The sequence below is a fragment of the Alosa pseudoharengus genome, unplaced genomic scaffold (genome assembly GCF_046254945.1).
Source record: "Alosa pseudoharengus isolate Yale_2024_CS ecotype anadromous, Long Island Sound unplaced genomic scaffold, YU_APseudo_1.1 YU_APseudo_1.1_scf_6, whole genome shotgun sequence".
Lineage (NCBI taxonomy): Eukaryota > Metazoa > Chordata > Actinopteri > Clupeiformes > Clupeidae > Alosa > Alosa pseudoharengus.
The window spans coordinates 15,561,894-15,581,893 of NW_027468848.1; the positions used below are offsets into that span (position 1 = coordinate 15,561,894).

General features: G+C 44.5%; 1 protein-coding gene across 5 annotated transcripts in view; it reads right to left on the reverse strand.

The window, feature by feature from the left end:
* LOC143106665 (membrane-associated phosphatidylinositol transfer protein 2-like) overlaps nucleotides 1-20,000 on the reverse strand; it is a 55,172-nt gene that overhangs the window by 3,237 nt on the left and 31,935 nt on the right. For 2 of the 5 annotated variants that reach the window (XM_076271053.1, XM_076271054.1), the window contains 13 exons: nucleotides 13,395-13,499; nucleotides 12,743-12,795; nucleotides 9,968-10,212; nucleotides 9,113-9,302; nucleotides 8,852-8,971; nucleotides 8,316-8,530; nucleotides 7,966-8,141; nucleotides 7,647-7,817; nucleotides 5,927-6,070; nucleotides 4,742-4,906; nucleotides 1,435-1,794; nucleotides 380-528; nucleotides 52-168 (listed from right to left, as the gene is read on the reverse strand). In XM_076271053.1, the coding sequence (XP_076127168.1) occupies nucleotides 52-168; nucleotides 380-528; nucleotides 1,435-1,794; nucleotides 4,742-4,906; nucleotides 5,927-6,070; nucleotides 7,647-7,817; nucleotides 7,966-8,141; nucleotides 8,316-8,530; nucleotides 8,852-8,971; nucleotides 9,113-9,302; nucleotides 9,968-10,212; nucleotides 12,743-12,795; nucleotides 13,395-13,499 (2,210 nt within the window). The remainder of the gene's footprint in view (nucleotides 1-51; nucleotides 169-379; nucleotides 529-1,434; nucleotides 1,795-4,741; nucleotides 4,907-5,926; nucleotides 6,071-7,646; nucleotides 7,818-7,965; nucleotides 8,142-8,315; nucleotides 8,531-8,851; nucleotides 8,972-9,112; nucleotides 9,303-9,967; nucleotides 10,213-12,742; nucleotides 12,796-13,394; nucleotides 13,500-20,000) is intronic. The other 3 variants (XM_076271055.1, XM_076271056.1, XM_076271057.1) reach the window with 3 other exon arrangements.

A 20,000-nucleotide genomic window follows, 5' to 3' on the forward strand; every position in this document is an offset into this window, starting at 1 on the left:
AATCATGAGTGTGTGGAGGCCCAAAGGCACTAGGACGGAGCGCGCGCTAACCCTGATCTTCACGTGGGTGCGCTTGCGCTGCCACTTCTCCCGCGGTTTAGAGGGCGTGAACTCCGACACCTCCCTGCCATCCAGCTCCAGGATGCTGGCGTTCTCGTGACGCATCACCTGTCAAGAGGGAAGAGAGTGGTTACAGCCGGTCTGCCTTTACTGCAACTGCCCACTACACACAGCAGATGTGCCAATATATTATGTGTCTATTATGTCAACGTCATCCACGGAGGTTGTGTGTAGTACAGTACATCCTATACATCACATGTATAATTGCTTCTGGGCAACAGTGCGGCCCTGAGAATTGTGGGTAGTGTAGTTCTCTTACCTGGCGCAACAGGAAGGACACCACATCTGTGGACTCCCAATAGGAAGCATGGAAGAGGTGAGGCAGGGCGATGGTGGGGAAGGCGGTGAGTGCGTCAGGGCAGTAGAGTGCAAAGTCCAGCCTCTTGCTACCCCACCAGCGAGCAGCGACTGAAGCAGGAAGCAACGAATAGGTCAACATGCTGCACAGGCTCAAAATGCCACCTACTCCGTGAGCTCGCAATGTCACCCACGGTGACTTCCAACCAAGCTGGGGGCACTAGTGTGAAAAGAAAACAATCTCTGGAGGTCAAGGAGGTGCTGATTATAGTGGAATCAAGTGTGTGGCTCTTTGGGTGGAATAAACCTGGAATACAATCATAATAATGGATAACTTAATGGATATGATCACCTTCCCCAGGTTTAAAGGTAGAGTGGAGCAAACTACACATCTAAATCACCAAACATCCTCAAGTCAGTACTCTAAGTACACAAAGCAAGTTTTCTCAGTATAATATTCACAACTGGAGATATCCATTTTGGCCACATTTGCTCAAGCTGCAAAGAACAGTATTATCACCACATACGAGTACACAGGGAAGACACAGTGCCACTCCCAAGCCAAATCATGTTCCCTCCCATGCAGTGAATTTAAGAAGTTAGTGATTACATTAGCGTTAGATTGTAGCTGTTAAGACTGTAATGTGATTGTAACTGTATTACAATAATCAATCATGCAAGAGCTAGAAGACATTTCAGAATGTCTGTCCTGGGATCATAATGAAAAACAGGGGGAAAAGTAAATCCAAAGAAATCCTGCAAGATTAAAAGCCAGTGCCACATGATGGATCATCATCATCATGTCAAGTGACAGTGGTGGTGGTAAGAATCCCACCACCTGTCATAATATGAGTCTTGGTGTTAGAATTCTATTAGGAAGTAAGAGGAGGGGAGAGAGAGATAAGCCCGAAAGAGCCTATCAGTCCCGGCGGTACACAGAAGACGAGGTTCAGCTCCGAGAGAGTCTGACAGGAGAGACAGATTCCTTCACACCCACACATGACGCTACACGGGTACCTTGCTCAATGTCAGGCAGGGAGTCCAGAGAGGTCAGATCACACATGGCAAAGTCCAGAGCTGCTGAGGTCAATCGACCGAAGCCCATAGTTGGCGACAAGTCTTCATCCGGTGTTGTGAGCTCTGTCTCTATGGAGCTTTGCTTGGACATCGGTTCGGATTTAAGATCCAGTTCTAAGACATGTCCCGGATCTGGTTCGGGAGCAGTGACCAGTATTGTGGAGCAGTTGGCCCCTGCCTTTCTACGGGATTGTGGGGGACTCCTCAGAAAGAACTTGACCGAGGCCTGAGAGGTCAAGGCCAGCTGGGCCAGCAGGCCACTCTTCTTTGAAGGCTGGACTGCATCTGATCTGGCTGAGGCTGAAGACACCAGGGAGAGGAACAAACCACAACTCAAATCCTCTGATGCTACTGCTGAAAAACTCAGGGAAATAAAAAAAGGATACTGTATATTGTATATCAGCATCCTTTAGATAGCACCAAGCAATCATACCAGTTTTCATGCCAGTAGATCAATTTAATATTTCACTTTAGAGGTTAGATTTATTGATAATTCAACCAACTCTGTGAGAGTTCAAGGCCTGTAACAGAAACCGTCAAATGCACACTAAAATAGTCATTATTCTTACCTAAACTCTTATTAAACCACAGTCACTGAGAAGAGTATTCTTGTAGAACTTTGATCATACCAAACACATAAATCCTTTGCTCCATTTCTTTTATAAAACCAAAATGCAGTTTTTTTAAAGCAACAAACACAACAGAGTAATTAATGTCTGTTCTTCCCTGACTAGGGACTGGGGCTCGGGTAAGTGTTGGTGTGTTGTGGTGGTGTGGTGTGGTGTGGTGGTTTGGCTGGTGGGTGTGGTGGTGTGGTGTGGTGTGGTGTGGTGGTGTGGGTGATGTGGTGTGGTGGTGGGGTGGTGGTGTGGGTGATGTGATGTGGTGTGGTGTGGTTGATGTGGTGTGGTGGTGGGGTGGTGGTGTGGGTGATGTGGTGGGGTGGTGGTGTGGGTGATGTGGTGTGGTGGTGGGGTGGTGGTGTGGGTGATGTGGTGGGGTGGTGGTGTGGGTGATGTGGTGTGGTGTGGTGTGGTGTGGTGGTGTGGGTGATGTGGTGTGGTGGTGGGGTGGGTGATGTGGTGTGGTGTGGTGTGGTGTGGGTGATGTGGTGTGGTGGTGGGGTGGTGGGGTGGGTGATGTGGTGTGGTGGTGGCGTGGTGGTGTGGGTGATGTGGTGGGGTGGTGGTGTGGGTGATGTGGTGTGGTGTGGTGTGGTGTGGTGGTGTGGGTGATGTGGTGGGGTGGTGGTGTGGGTGATGTGGTGTGGTGGTGGCGTGGTGTGGTGTGGGTGATGTGGTGGTGTGGTGTGACATGGTGTGGTGTGACATGGTGTGGTGTGGGTTATGTGGTGTGGTGTGGTGTGGTGTGGTGTGGTGGCGTGGTGTGGTGTGGTGGTGTGTTGTGGTGGTGTGGTGTACTGGTGTGACATGGTGTGGTGTGGTGTGGTATTGGTGGTGTGGTGTGGTGGTGTGGTGTGGTGTGGTGGTGTGGTGTGGTGGTGTGGTGTGACATGGTGTGGTGTGGGTTATGTGGTGTGACATGGTGGTGTGGTGTGGGTGATGTGGTGTGGTGTAGTGGTGTGGTGTGGTGTGACATGGTGGTGTGGTGTGGTGGTGTGACATGGTGGTGTGGGTGATGTGGTGGTGTGGTGGTGTGGTGTGGGTGATGTGGTGTGGGTGATGTGGTGTAACATGGTGGTGTGGTTTGGAGTGGTGTGGTGGTGTCGCTTGGGTGGTGGGGTCAGGGCCGGCGGAAGGCAATCCTGCGCCCTGGGAGAAATAGCTATATGTCGCCCCCATGTTCATAGACTGTGTACCACTTTCGACTTTGTGCTATCTTCACAGAAGCCCCTGACTGCAGCGAGCAGATCGGGGTTGGTTTCAATGTGTGGGGGAGCTCAACGTTGCAACTTTCCAGCTGTCTCATATCACCCCGTTATAGGACCGTCTTATTGCGGGGAAACAAGCTCATTGCTCCCCATGGTGAGATTCAGATTTTACCTTATTACATTGTAGCCCCCTCTGCTACAGTACATTCCACTGCTAGCAACCTGCACTTCAGGCTGAAGATTAGCAACCATATACGGGAGATACGTTTTTCAACCTGTGCGTTTTTCTGTAATCTGCAGCACTAGGCTTCGAACGTCTCAATCATGACTGTTATTTAACCAATATCACTGAAAATAAATTACTTGCTGCTCCCGCATTTAAACCGTCTATGTCATTATTTGACAATCAATATGTTTTCATGGTGTGGTGATGTGGTGTGGTGGTGTTGTAGTGGTGTGGTGGTGTTGTAGTGTGGTATGGTGGTGTGGTGGTGTTGTGGTGGCGTGGTAGTGGTGTGGTGGTGTTGTAGTGTGGTATGGTGGTGTTGTGGTGGTGTGGTAGTGGTGTGGTGGTGTTGTAGTGTGGTATGGTGGTGTGGTGGTGTTGTGGTGGTGTGGTGGTGTTGTAGTGTGGTATGGTGGTGTGGTGGTGTTGTAGTGTGGTATGGTGGTGTGGTGGTGTTGTGGTGGTGTGGTGGTGTTGTAGTGTGGTATGGTGGTGTGGTGGTCCTGATTGCAGCCAGGCTCAGGCAGAGCAGCAGGCAGAAGGTCCCAGCATATGGAGCATCCTCTGGGCACACATGGCAGACAGATGAGGGGCAGTACTGTAAATGCAACACATGTCTCCTATGCATTTACAGTCAGACAGTGAGTTTGAGGAGGAGCTGGACACCACAAAAGACTGGACAGCAGCTTCACAAATACCTCCATCTCAAGGATGAATCGTGCATGAGACTGCTGTGAGTTGACATAATGTAGTATTGTATGACATAACGTGTATTGAATGTTTCATAAGAGCATAAACAAGTGTAGTTAGAAAATTACATTGAGTAGCTTTTATACATGTTATTACATGCTACTTAGTATTGCTTGCATTGACAGTGGGGTGTACTGTCGCAATGTGTGTGTGTGTGTGTGTGTGTGTGTGTGTGTGTGTGTGTGTGTGTGTGTGTGTGTGTGTGTGTGTGTGTGTGTGTGTGTGTGTGCACGCATGTGGGAGACAATACAAGTAAGCCATATGACAGCATAAGTGAGGTGTGATGTTGCAGTTGAGTGGAGAGACGGAAAAGAGTGAAGAGATGGACAGACAGTAGAAACAGAGGAGAGGAGAAGAGAGGGAGACAAGACAGAGCACAGGAAGGAGAGAGAGAACAGAGAGAGGGGAGGGGTATGCATGAGAGCAATGGACACACTTACTGTTAGCTATGTTGGTGGCAGTGTAGCTGTCTGCCATCCCTGAAACCTGGCTGGCCATGCTGACCTCACTGCCCCTCCGGTGAACTCGACAGAGGGGTGCAGTGAGTGGGGAGGAGGGGGACGAACTGTCCACGAAGGCACCACCATGAGACTGAACAACATCCGCTAGTGAGTGCATAAACAAAGGACATACCATTAGAGTCTCTCACAAATGTGTATGCACATACGTACCCACTCAGACACACGGCACTGACAACACCTCACAAAGACAAGGCACAATGTGTCACCATACAAATGCAATGGGTTTTAGAGATCTTCTGAACTGTAACATAACCTTTGTTTTTCTTACTGGTGTGAAGGTGCTGCACTCAAACGTTTGATTTTAGGAATGCATCAGGATTCCAATTTTGATCCAATTAATTTTTCCAATGGAAAAAAGAATCCAATAATAAGACAACTCAGAAGACCTCTCTGTGAAGTAAAACACAAACACCTGAATTTGGTCAATGAACATTTATGCAGATGCAGATGTTATGTGGGATAATTGATATCATGCAAAACTTCCATCCAACTGTTTCTGCAGAACTATATTCTGTTTTCTATTACCTTAAGTTGAAGAAATGTCATATTTTGGCAGGGAGTGCACAATCCAGGTATTCCAGTTTACATTTGATCCCTACACCAACTCAGCTATTTAGACCTCTACAGTATGTCTCTTCACAATGACTTTTGAATTAAACTAATAAATATACCACAAGAAAACAACACACATTCTGCCGTTGTGGCTTAAGATTATTTAAAACATTTAAAATAGCAGTAGCATACAGGTTGATTTCAGCACAACAAATACCCCTTTAACCAACACCTCTTAGAATTGTTTTGTTTTTTAAGCGTGAGTATGGATGTAGTACTTCATCTACTGCAAACACACATATATGCAAACACAGCTATGAAACTGCTTGACAGGCACAGGTGCGTACAGACACAGTCATACAAAACATGCAGCAAGTCCATTCAAATTGAGTGATGCCTGAAAGTCAACTCAACAAACACACACCAATAAACACTCCCACTTGCTACTGCACACACACAGACACAGACACACAGACACACACACAGACACACACACGGACGCACAAACGCAAATAGTGGCAGGCGGATGGATGGGCGGGAGAGGCTACACACACTCAGGCGGGCAGGGCGTTGGGGCCCTGAGAAAGCCATCCTGCAGGCTGAGTACGGGAACAGGGATGCTGGTCTCACTGGCGGCCTCCGTACACCGGGGGGCGGTCTCGAGCAGCAGCTGTGCTTGGCTCTGTATCGTCTCCACTGATAGGGGTCAGGGGCAAATGGTCAAAGGGTCACGGCGGGAGTCAGAGGTCAATTGAGGAGAAGGTCAATTGAGGAGCAGACGCCATAAGGTCAGGGAGGAGTGGGCAACAGAAAGACAGGTAAGACAAAAGAAAGACAGGTAAGACAAAAAAACATCACCTCGCAGCCATGAGCAGAGAACAGAAAAAGGGAGGAGAGAGAGAGAGAGAGAGAGAGAGAGAAGAAGAAGAAGAAGAAGAAGAAGGAGACACCACATGACAACACTGAGTTCCCTCTGGAGAGCCTTGTGTTTCAGAGCTGAGAGACAGACAGTGGATGCTGGGGATGATTGCATCAAGATGAGTGCAACACTCACAATAGTCACTCTCTCCCCATCAAGTCAAAACTCATCTTTGACTTGAATATTTCTAAGATAGAACAAAGGAATGGAATTTTGTAGAAACCTAAATCTCAAAGAATACTCAAAGTATACTGACTTCCAAAACTCCTGTGATCAAATCACCGACTAATGCCAAATGGCCTCCCTTGTGACCACATTTGAAAAGCGTAGCTCTCAACAGTCATTGTGGATTCAGTGTGATGCATTTTTCCACCAGACTAAAGGCCACAATGGGGAAGCACCCTGTGCAAAACCTTAACATGGGCTTTGCACAATCTCAGAGTAACCTTGACATCCACTCCAATAGCCTGTGTCTGACCTAGACATGAGCTAAGTATAGCTTCACTCTCATGGACTTGTGAAAGTCACAGCTGCCAGATGACGGCTCTCTCAACCCAATCAGCCCAGTTATTTCCAACTGTAGTGGTCAGTGTAAACTCAAAAGAATGCTCCACCCAACCTTGCTCTCTCTCTCTCTCTCTCTCTCTCTCTCTCTCTCTCTCTCTCTCTCTCTCTCTCACACCTCTCTTGCTTTCTAGTAGTTTCCTTTAAAGGATAAATCATTTTCTAGCAATTAGCCATCACGTACAACAGATTTAAAATACACTGACAATTTTAGGCTGTGTTCACAAGCCAGATACTTTTTATGCATTATTTATACATTTTGGCCTTTCAGCCACAAGAAAACTCCACATGACCAAAGAAAACTTTTTTTTTTTTTTTTTTTTACCCGGCCAAAGTGGATATTTTCAAAAAATTTATTTGCATGTGTGGACAAAGAAAACAGAGTTTGTGACATGTCATTTTCTCCCTTGTTTGAAATGTTTTCAGGTCTCTGATTGGCCAACATCGCCATTTGCCTGATTGACATGTTCTTGATAGCTTTTAACGGCTGTTTTTGCACACCCGTGTGAATGGGATTCTTTTCAAATATGGAGGAGGACCAATATGTGTTTTTAAAGATACCTGGCTACATATGGACATAGCCTTAGTAGCCATATGCATTTTTGCAAGTATGAGAGAGTAAAACAGGGTGTCTGTGACAAGCGGTGTGTGTGTGTGTGTGTGTTTGTGTGTGTGTGCAAGTGTGTTTCTGAGGTGAAATGCACCATGGTCGGGCATCTGTGCTTGATGCATGCGCGTGTGTGTGTGTGTGTGTGTGTTTGTGTGTGTGTTTTAGTGAGTGAGTCTCACCTAGCAGAGCGGAGTTGCCGTCCCCCAAAGGGAAGCGCTGGTAGCGCGGCACGCTGAAGGGGGGCAGCAGGTGGAACTTCTTCTCCAGCAGCGGCTCCACCCGCGAGGCAGACGGGTCGGCTGGGTGGAACAGATTATACACCTGCTGACAGGCAGGACGCATCAGCGCCACTAGGGGGAGACACACACACACACACACACACACACAGAGGAGAGGAGAAATGAAGGACCGCTGAGAGGGACATGTCTGCTGTGTGTGTGTGTGTGTGTGTGTGTGTGTGTGAGAGTGTGTGAGAGTGTGTGTGTGTACTCGCCTTACCCTCTAATGATGGGATGACAGTCTTGCGCAGAGCGAGCACCAGTCCCAGCGGGGAGCCGAATAGGAAGAAGTCGGCCACGTCAAAGTCAAACCTGCCCAGGGCCCCACCCTCCAGCATAGTGCTGTTACTAGACCTGCGGGAACCTGTCTCTGCACGCAGCACACTGCTGTGCAGACTACACACACACACACACACACACACACACACACACACACACAATGAAAAACACAGCAAAAGATGTCAGAATTGTTCTATTGCTCTGTAGAATACATGACAGAGGTTTGAATAAATATCTCACAAACACCTCCACAGGTCTATGTTGTCATTCATCTCACACACACTGACAAACCTGGTGAGGAAGTCATGGTGGTGTTTGATGGTGTCAATCTCATAGGTGGAGGAGTCGCTCTTCTTGCGAAGGCTCTGACGTGTTGGCTCTTCGGCACCCCCTGCTCGCGGGATGTCGATGTTGCTGCGACTCAGCTGCCGGCTGCCTTCGAGAGACAGAGTGGGCGACGGGGGACCGCAGTTTATCACAATCCCTGGGGAGAGCAGCTCCGGGTCCTGGAGAGAGGGAAACACACACACACACACACACACATACACACAGACACACACACAGACACACACACACACACACACACACGCACACACACACACACACAGCCAGAGAACAGAAAATAGAACATGTATAAAATGTATTTTTATATACAGTACATATCATTTCACAAAGCTGTCTGTTATGTCTGTTATATTAGACACAGATACATTAGACAGTACTATACATACGTACAGTAGTAATCTGATCTTACATATTTGCTAATGCTATGCTAACACATGAGACAGCTGATTAAAGCTGAAAGACAAAGGCCAAAGGTGACAGACCTGTACACTGACAAGGCTGCCACGGCGACTGCTGTTCTGGCTCTCACAGACTGTCTGAGAACTGCTGCACAAGGCATCAAAGCCCAGGATGCCCCCAACACAGTCTCCTATTAAACACACCTGAGAAACACACACAGAGCAAAGCCATATGCACTACTGGTCAACTCTACTGACAGCAATCTATATTTTAACAGTGAAAATACATAGGTAAGTAAGATAGCAAGCACAGAGGTATATTACCCGAGACTGTTGAAAGCTCACCTGTCCTGAGAAGGCCGCCCCATCTAGGGACCTGATGAAGTCAGCGTACACCTGGTTGGCTCTGGTGATGACCGTGGCCACGGCTTCCTGGTACTGCGGAGAGGAAGTGGCCAGGAGGGGGAGGGCCGCCAGGGGGATGTGGTCCTGACTGCTGCTCAGACAGCCCTCGTCATAACTGTAGGGGCTCAGACTACACACACACACACACACACACACACACACACACACACACACACACATAACTCAATCAGAGGTGTGGTCTTCTGCAGTCATCATTACACTACATGTGTCTTATTCATCCGTCTGTGTATATCTGTAGGCTTACATTGATCTAGAATTGGGTTTATTCCCAGTCATGTACAATATGTGTTTATAGTGGCATACATAGCTGCAATTGTTACAAAGAGGTGGGATGGCTACATATCCAGTATGATAATGCATGAATCTTATTGTCATCTTAGTGTCAGAAAGTTTAAATAGTCCAGTGTAGGAAATTAATTGTCCAAGGGGATTAGGAGTTGTCATAGGGCAAGTAGTGGGTCACTAGGCTGCGCGGGCTAGGAATCCGGGCAGGGGGAGAGCAATAGGCGATGATAGGGCAGTCGTAGGGATGGGACTTCAGGTGAGATGAGGGATGGCTGATGACTGGTAATGGTATACCTCACACATGCTTACATATAAATATTTGTATGACCAGGTTTACAATTACACACATCGGTGCACGTGTGTGCATGTGTGCATTTGTGTGCATGTGTGTGTGCATGTGTGTGCATGTGTGTGTGTGTGTGTGTGTGCATGTGTGTGTGTCCATGTGTGCATGTGTGTGTGTGTGTGTGTGCGTGTGTGTGTTCTCACTTGGACACCAGGGAGAAAGCCTCAGCGCAGATGGCGGGGCAGGGCACCAGGCGGATGGCGATGTGTCCCAGTGCGGAGGGGTAGTGCACGCGCATCACCGAGTCGAAAGCCGACGACAGCGTGTTGACGTCGGCCTGCTTGGAGCTGGGCTCTCCGCCCCCAGAGTCCAGGATGTTCCCGCCATGCAACACCAGGATCAACACGTGCGTGCTGCACACCTGCAGAGTAGGCTGGGAGGAACCATCCTGCCGGGAGAGAGAGAGAGAGAGAGAGAGAGAGAGAGAGAGAGAGAGAGAGGAGAGAGAGAGAGAGAGAGAGAGAGAAAGAGAGAGAGAGAGAGAGAGATTAGGAATATAAAGACAAAGAAACCATGACTAAAAGGAGAGATGGATGGATAGATGGATGAATGGATTAATGATTGAGTAACATATGTATGCAGATGAACAAAAAAAATAGATGTTAAAACGGAAGGCCGTAGTTGGATGGAGCAACGCAGGAGCGGTGAACCAAATGCATGGCTGATTCAGCAGACGCATGGATTTGGGGTGGAGAAGAAGAGGGACATGGGAACAACAGAGAGGACAAAGAGGAGGAGACTACAGCAGAGCAGAGAGGGCCTGAAGCACTCGTCTGTCCTTCCACCTCTTCTCTGCTTCTACAAGATGATGCCACTAATGTCACTGCTTACAAATGTAGCCACCTTTCACTGGTCATCATGACCTGTGACTAATGGTGTTGAGGACAGCAGCGCTGACAATCTAACACTAAATAATAGCACTATACTACACTAGACTCTTCTGTAAGCTAGGTGTGTATTTACATGTAGTCTGATTGTCATGCCTGATACACATTCACTGGTGCTACAATGTACAATGCAGAGGAAGCAGATAAAGATAGAGATAAAGAGAATGCAATTGTACATGAAGCTAACGCTGTCGGCAGAAAACAAATTGAAATTCGATTCCATATTTGCATGCAAACCCTCACACAAACTGCCAGTGTGCCTGACAGTACATATTATATCATGAAATGAAAAAAGAATAACAAATATGTGTGTGTGTGTTGGGCTGGTAGCTGATAGGAGACAGCACATCTTTTTTGCTGTGTCCATATGCAGCTATAGAATAATGGTGTATGTGGACTCACTCAGTACTAGTAACAGGATATCACCAAATATCCAGTTATCTTTTTTTATTTTTATTTTTATTATCACAGCACTGAAATGACAAACTGAAGCCACTCGTTGGAAAATAAATTTTAAAGAGCCTTTAATTAAAACACTAAATTCCATCCCTGACAAACTAAGATGAGCAATGATGAGGTCCAGTTCAGGCTGGTCATCCTTCATATCGTCCTCTCTTCCCCCTCTGCCTCAGTGGCCCAACCAGACTCACAGACGCACAGCCACAGAACATGGACACTACACGGTCACTAGCCCCGGTCAACACTGCCACCCCAGACTACGACACGGGCGCCAATCAACTGCTGACTCCACTCCAGACGTGGACCACAGAAGGGGGGAGGGGTATGGGGCGGGGGGGGGGGGGGGGTTTGGGTTAAGGGTAGGGCTTCAGTTCTGGATCTGGGCTGATTCGTAACACACACACACACACACGCACACACACGCACATTCTCTTGGGTTCTACTTGTAGACGGAGGTAGAGGATGCACTAGGAAACACTGGGTTCTGTTCCAGCTGTGCAGACACAAACTGCAATCGCTCAAACAAGCACCATGTCACTTAGAACCAGCCAGTACTGCGGGCTTTTCATCCCAAACCTCTGTTAGCCTGCTGTATTAGTCACATCTATAAGTGACAGTCTCTATTAGCAGAGTAAGACAAATTAGAAGTAAATAAGAGTGAGATCTGGTTAACAGAGGCTTCAGAGAATGACACCACAGTGGCTGTTTCCATAGCAACAGGTGCGGCGGTGAGCATTGTAGCACGTGTTTGCGCCACTGGAGCAGAGGCTGCAGGTTACTTACTGACAGGTGCCTGGTCACCAAGATAGTGGGGATGGAGGCGTGGCCACACATCTACAGCAAGTGCAAAGGGACAAAAAACACTAGAAGAATGACTCTCCTGGTCTTGATCTTGACTGTCCTGATCTTATCCTTGAACCTGATCAGTCCCGAGACACATATGGATTTACTGCATCACCTCAGTTCCATATGGAATCTATACCTATTGTACATGCATCTATAATCATTCTATATCAGCTCTAGAGATCTACAGCCATGTGCAAAGCATGGAAATGAGGCACAAAGCATGACATTTTGTCTAAAATAATCCTCTGATCATCACAATACATATTGTTTGATGACTTTAGGAACCCCATATGATTCCACAAACATCAACTAATATCATCAAGCTAAGCGTGGAGTATAGAGAGGAAGTGGAGGTTGTCTTCCCTGAGTACAGATCCTGCCGTAACACTGTATGCCTCTCCTTGACTTTTAGTTTCTGTGCATTAGTCAACAAGACAACCCAATAAGATAAACAGATAGCATGGTCTGGGCAAATACACAGTAGTCAAAGGACCTCTCTTATTGCCATAGTACTTCCTCTTCCAACTGGTCACCGTGTCTTTCATGTTTGTGTCAGGGTTGGGCTCAAATCAGTGTAACCTATAGCTACCTTCAGCAAACAAAGTATGGAGGTTCAAAGATGGAGGAAACCAGGTGAGACTGGAGTGGCGCCACAGGCCAGGTCATTGTGGCTTAACGTCTGTCTGCGCTGCCATGCTCTGATTGGTCAATCTTGGTCACACTCACCTCCTCTAGTCTCTCCTCACTGGCTGCCCTGGCATAGTCTCCGCCCAGTTCACCTTCAAGAAACAAACGAATGAACATCACACTCAGAGACAATACAAAGACAATGACAACGTGTTATTCAGGTAAAATCCCCCTGCATGAAACAGTGGTACGTTTTCAAAACCTAGATCCATTTTAACATTTTAATTGACTGAAGCTGACTGTGGTAGGCTATAAAAAGCATGGGTAAAGGCTTCCAATCATATTTAATAAAGGCAGCCACGTTTTTCAATGTGAATATGTATTCATCAATAGTGTTATTTTTCATTTTTAATTAAAATTTGAAACTGGTTAAAATGTAACCAGCAGTTTTCATTTAGATCTAATACCACACTCATTTACCTGCAGGGAATGAATTATAATAACTGACAATTACAGGCCTGCACTAAAGCATTCAGAATAATTAAGCCTCATCACTGGGCTTTTTTCATCAGCCTGATCCACTCAAAATGTTCCATCATATTGCTGAAGGAAGGACATTCATTATCCTTTTATGTTGTTAAAAGGGATTTCCCTGTATTACTATAATAGATTATAATGTTTATCACTGTTCCAATATACATGCACGCGCACACACACACACACACACACACACACACACACACACACTCACCAGCAGTCTCCTCTGAATCAGTGGCCTCAATCTTGTCCATGAGATCATTGGAGTTCCACTTGGTGATCTCTTTGGGGAAGATCTCTTCATTATCAGACAAGTCCTCTGTGACAGCAAGAGACAGTGAGACAGACAGACAGACAAGAAGACACAGACAGTCAGAAGAGAGAAGTAGAGAAGTTTCAAGTCTCAATAACTTATTCACATGGGGGACACTATGGGGAAATGGTATGCCTGTATGTATGTGTGTGTGTGTGTGTGTCTGTGTGTGTGTGTGTGTGTGTGTGTGTTAGAGACTGAGACTACATTTTTTCAGACATTGATTTTTTTGGCTCAAACATGCTTTCATACATGAATGGACTGAGTGACAGTCTAAAACCCTTGACATTATAAACTATTTGGTTCCGTAATTGAGGTTTCCACAGACCACCATGCACACACCCTCTTATAAACGCTGATTATGTTAGGGTCATTTTGACCTGATATATATTTCATATCTTATAACTCACCTTAACATTTAAGTACAGGCTTTACAGTTTGACACAGCATTACTTTTACTTCACTATAATTCAACCAGATAGTGAATGTTACCATGTTTACCAAGTCAGCTAATTGTGTGACTCTCTAGCGCCCCCAGAAGGCCACATGCAATCCAAATGTATGGAAATGTTGTAAACATAGTTAAAAACAATAATACTTAAACAACTATTATTCAGCCCCACAAAAATGTTTTACTAATATTATATTTAGACTATTTAGGTTATTACATTTACAAAAATGAGACCATTTAGTGATAAATCAAATCAATAGTGCCACCTTTTGAATTAACCTTGTAGCAATTATATACTGTACCAATTATAATATTTCAATACCAAACCTTGGTTACAGCTGAAAAAATAAAGGATGGTGACAGGTAGAGTGATGACTCATTCAAGGCTCGGAATTATAGAGAAAGTGAGTTTGTTAAAGGGATTTCAGACATGAGGGGTGGGGTGTTATTACGGAAGACATTAAGGACATTTTTGAGGCATATAAGTCCTTTACACCAGATAAAGTAGATTATCTAAGGAATAATCTACTGTGGGGCATGCATTTATGGAGCGATAACATATACCTACGTTTGAGCAAAAGCTATTTTTTCCACCTTCTATAGGTTATCTCTATCTCTCGTAGGCCTATACTGTGCATTAGCCAAGCTGTAGGATCATCTCATGCTGACTAAATTGTTAATTAATGCAATGCTCTATACTGCAGTCTAACAATTGTGTGCAATCATCAACCATCCCCTTTGATGTTATGTCAAGATCTTAACACATAAAAAAAAAATGAATTGAAAAGAGGTCAGTGGAGGGGGTCCATGGTTTTGCTGCACTATAGAAAACCATGCTTGCAATGCATATTGTAGCTACTATGCCAGCATTGTAAATTAGCTTTTTTTAAAAATAGACATTTTAGCATGAAATTATGAGTATAAAGAAATCTGACTAGTTTATAACACACTGAGACACTGAGTCAGTGAGACAGAACAACTGTCATTACATTACTTTGTCATATTGACCCTAACATAATAGGTGTCACCTTTTTTATAACATGTACAGTCACAGTGATTAAAAAAATCAACAAATATTAGTTTTTGGGGTCATTTTAGGAAGCTAAATGGACAGCCATGAAGATTGATCACTTAATTTCTATCATTTTGCCGTATTTAAAAATGTGGGTCACTATGACCCTAACACAATAGGAGGGTTAAATGGCTTTATTAAACATAATTTTCAGGTAGATTTATGCAAGTATTACAATTATTTTACATTGTAATTTTAACAGTTGTCAAATCTAGACGTGAACATAAACTAGGGCTGAATGACACAGTGGTAAGGCTGTGTTGTAATAAAGTGCAGTTACGGCTCCAAAAAAATCCCTCAAGACGTCCTCTCTAACATCCTAATTCAGAATTGGTCCATATAGAATACTTTAACTCTGACTAGGCATTTTCAAGCAGTCCGTGCTATTCAGGTCGCATGCCATTCTTGAATTTCCCCTTGGGGATCAATAAAGTATCTATCTATCTATCTATCTATCTATCTATCTATCCATTCTACTAAAACTGATGAAGGCGATGTTTTATAATACTCCCTTTAACATGTTTATTGCAAACAACAAATCCAACTACTCTGCTGAAATACTTTTAGGGGAAGTCCTATTTGGTAAATTTACATTTTCAGCACAACATTTATATGAGGATGTGTTTGTGCAATGAGAGTGAAGATGTTTAAAAGCAGCTACATACTATTACAACATCATATCACATACATTTGATCAATGTGTCAATTAGCAATCAAAAGATAATAAAGCAACAGTGCATCTTGATTTTATGTGTACATTTTAAGCAGCAGTGGCTTCAACAGCAGAGGTTTTATAAAGTGTATTTTAATTGCACCTTGAAATTCATTTTGATGCTCATGGAAATTCATATGCTCATCGTAAAGGGGAAATAAACACACCTGTCTTCACCTTTTTCCATCTCCTGCCGAGGCTATGCATCATGCAGTTCAGTGGTTTGAGTCGAACCACTCAGTGAAAATATAAGGCTTTTTCAGCACAGCATCACCAACTACCATTTAGACAACAGTCAACAGCAAATTTGATCAACATCAACTGTGCTGTTGTTGGTGTTTGCATGCTTAAGTAGTTAGACCACTAGTCTTATCTATATATATATACATTAGTGTATTTCTAAGGCTCCTGGACAACATGGGTACATAGGGCTGCCTTTGGTAGTTATGTATCAACGTTGTTGACCCCTCCTTTCAAGGTGAATTTGTTTGTTTTTTTTAAATACTGTGAACTCATAATTAGTATTTCAATTCAAATGTGAAGATTTGAGATGCACAGCATGCATTTTACTATGCAATTATTCCCAATCTCAGTTGTGCTTAGAATACATTGTATGTGCATGTACTCTTTGACTGTCAGGGGACAAATGTTTAAGCTCTACCAACACAAATGTACAACTAGTTAGTGTTGTGAAAACAGTGTGTTTATCTCTCCCTCACCATATAAAAATTTGTAGACATTCTGAAAATGAATTATCTTCAAAAGTGTAATAATGAAGTTACTTTATCAGGCTATGATCTACCACCAAAGGGAATGAACAGGTGATCCAACTATAATTTTGCTCCAACTGTTTTTGGAGACTTGATGTCTCATGAAAACCAACTGACACACAATGACTGGTATGCCTCCACTGTATCTGCCACTGTCTTAGACTCTCTACTGCTGTCCAACACATCATGTCATGGACATCTAAAGAGGACAACTACTGTGCTGTTGAGCACCATGGTGCCACTGGTAACATTTTCATTAATGACATGACATCCACCATTGATGTGGACCAACAGGGCAAGTAGTTCAGCTAGGATAGCTGAAAGTACAGACGAATAAGCTGCTTGTGAAGGGTGTAGCCTGTAGCCTGAGCACAAATATATTAAATATGGTGCTACCGAGACTGCTGAAGCTGAGGAGCAGTAAAACCAAAGCCTTCACATAGTTGACCAAATAAGATAAGCGTGTCTACATTTCATGAGCATAGCCAGGCAACCTAAATCCTTCAAAGTTTCATGGAGGGGTCTTTGTGTGAGCGTGTCAGTGCAGGAATGTGTGGCCAAGCACCTGGAGGAGCAGAGCACAGACACAGACAACACCCCCTGATGCCATGACAACACCCCCAAAGGTAACAAACCTTTAACAAACAACAGTAAAGCTGACAATACACGTTACACTTACAAATATGTACAACACAATATGTTTGTATGTGTGTGTGTGTGTGTGTGTGTGTGTGCGCGTGCGTCTGTGTGTGTGTGTGTGTGTGTGTGTGTATGAAATACATGACAGATTTGTACTATTCCCGGCATCTATCCATCGGTTTATTTTGAGCACTTAACCAGAAGTAGCTATTTCTGCTCTAGGCATGTATCAATCATTGATATAAATACCATGTGTGGGTGCATGCAAAAGTGCCTGTGAAATCCATCAGATCATACAGGAGTGTTATAGTGTACACGGCATGCTTCTGACCACTGGAAAACGACACAGTGTCATGAGCTGCTTGTCCTTTCTTTAACAGTCTGGACCCTTGTCAGACACGTCGAGGGAATTAGGTAATAACAGGAAGTGAGGTATCAGGATGATCACAGCCATTAGTGTGAGTCACTCTCTTTTGTGACACAGTCTGGATCGTGACACAAATAACAGAACACCCAGAATAGTCCAGGCAAAGTAAGGTCTGACCTTGTAACAGAATTTATTTTCACATTTTTATATTTCAATTGGTGATCTAAACACCATAGTAAAAGTCCATGAAAATCCAGTTGGTGGAAATATGTTAAAATGGTTGTACATTATCCTTCAGCAAATGTTGTAGAATAAGCATTCTAAAGAATATCTGACCCCATCTAACTTAACATGGAATTTTAGAATCTTGCATTGTTATGGAACATTCTTTTATTTTCAAAGAGTTAGTGAACTGGTTTGTTGGTGTCTTTATATATATATATATATTGTCCCTTTGAATCGATGGAATGGTTGTTGAGTTTTTAAATAGAGCCAGTGTGTTTTTGCATGTACGCATATAGTTATGTATAACCTCGGTTCATTGAAGAACATGAGACATTAACCAATGGAAAGTCATTGATGTCATCGATCTGAACCAATCTCCAATCACCCGTCTAGGGGAATTTTTTTTGCATTATATAAGGGAGTGTCTGTGAAATATTCTTCCTCTTTCAACATTCTGAAGTGACCGGCTGGCCAGATTCAGGAGTCAATAGGGCAGAAAGGGTTAACGTCTCATGTTCTCCTTCAGAGAACAGAGGTTGTATACATAACCATACGATATCTCTCAGTCATGTTCACTTGGCGCTACACATAGAGTATACCATAGCCCTCATTGTGATTGTGACCACATGGTTCACCGAGAACCTGTAGCAAAGTGTATACGCATTCGTCTCAAGTCAACAAATCCTGGAAGATGGCTTCATACATATCAACATATAACATCAAACACACACGCTCCCTGAAGCCCAAATCTAATTCTGTTCTTGGATTTATATTTATTTATTTTTATTTATCTCTCAGACAGTTTTACCTTAAGACATGTACAGCTCAGGGGAAGTATTCACTTCATCAGTAATGTGTGTGTGCTCCGTGGGAATCCAACCTGTAACCTTGGGGATGCTGCCAACTTGCTCTGTCAGCAGAGGCACAGCAGCCAGACTGAATCACAATCCTAATTCTCTCTATTGAAGTTATTACTTCCTAGAGTACCCACTAATTCATCCATCATTTATCATTCATCATTTATCATGCATCAGCACTTTAATGAACATTATGCGTTTCCCCTGGATGGCAGGGGAGGGAAGGAGGGAGAGAAGGGAGGCTCCAGCCCTTACTCTTCACAAGTCGTCCATTAAAAAGGGTCTCACGTTAAGACTGAACTGAATCAACAGCCTGACCAGAAGTGTGTGTTTAGGGCACTGTGTGTGGAGTGCCCTTGCCTGCGTGGGAACCAGCACAACTAACAAGACAAGAGGCACATTCACAAGAAGCATTTACTGTGCTAGCCCCTGTTTAAATATACACTAGAGAATGGCATTACTGTGCATCAGGTGTGCACACTGTACTGTTACTGTGTATCTGCTTGTATGTAAACCTAATTGCATCCATACAACAAGTCTGTGTGTGTGTGTGTGTGTGTGTGTGTGTGTGTGTGTATGTGTGTGTACAGTAGGTTCCGGAACAGCAGACTCCACTCCCCTACTGCAACTGAAGGCCCAAAGCATGCTGGGTCTCTGCTGGGTAGCCAAAGAACTGGTCTGCACCGGGAAATATGCAGAGCAGAATGAGAGGTCAGAGGTAACAGGACAAAGGGGAAAGGTCAAAGTTCACTTAGGAGGAACGCAGAGGCACGCACACACGCACGCCCACACACACACACGCTGGTGGAAATGAACTTCCTGACTTTCATCAATTGAAAATAGCTGTGACTAAATACTTTGTTCAAATAGGTAATTGTTGTATGGTAATGCAGTCTATATCCCTACACTGAGCACAGACTGTCCCCTTCAAATGATATGGTCCTGTCTGATGTTTCTCTTGCTAAACAGGAGATTATTTTCATTGTTGGGTACTATGGTTATCCCAAAGCCTACTCTTCACTGCTAAACTCTGCTCCAAATTCTCTCAGTATTAACTATCTTCCCTGGCTTTCCAGCTGACCAACCAGATAATCATAAGCATATGGTTCTCTAAAACTACAACCAGCATTAACACCAACAGTACCACCTGCCTGTGACTAATAGACTAATATTGCCTGAATTTACTTTTGGGTGTCTGTCAGAGATCTCCTAACATTAGCGCCAAGCCCATCTCTAAAGCTGTAGAGGGCGAGGTGTAGTGTTTTCCTTGGGACTACAGCACTAGACTGCTGCCATTAGAGCCCATTCTGGACTGTGACTGTGACTGTGTGTTTCAGAGAGGGCTGAGAGGCCCATCTGGCCCATCACACAGACACCAGTGGAGCTGACAGCAATGGGGAGGCAGCTCAAAGGC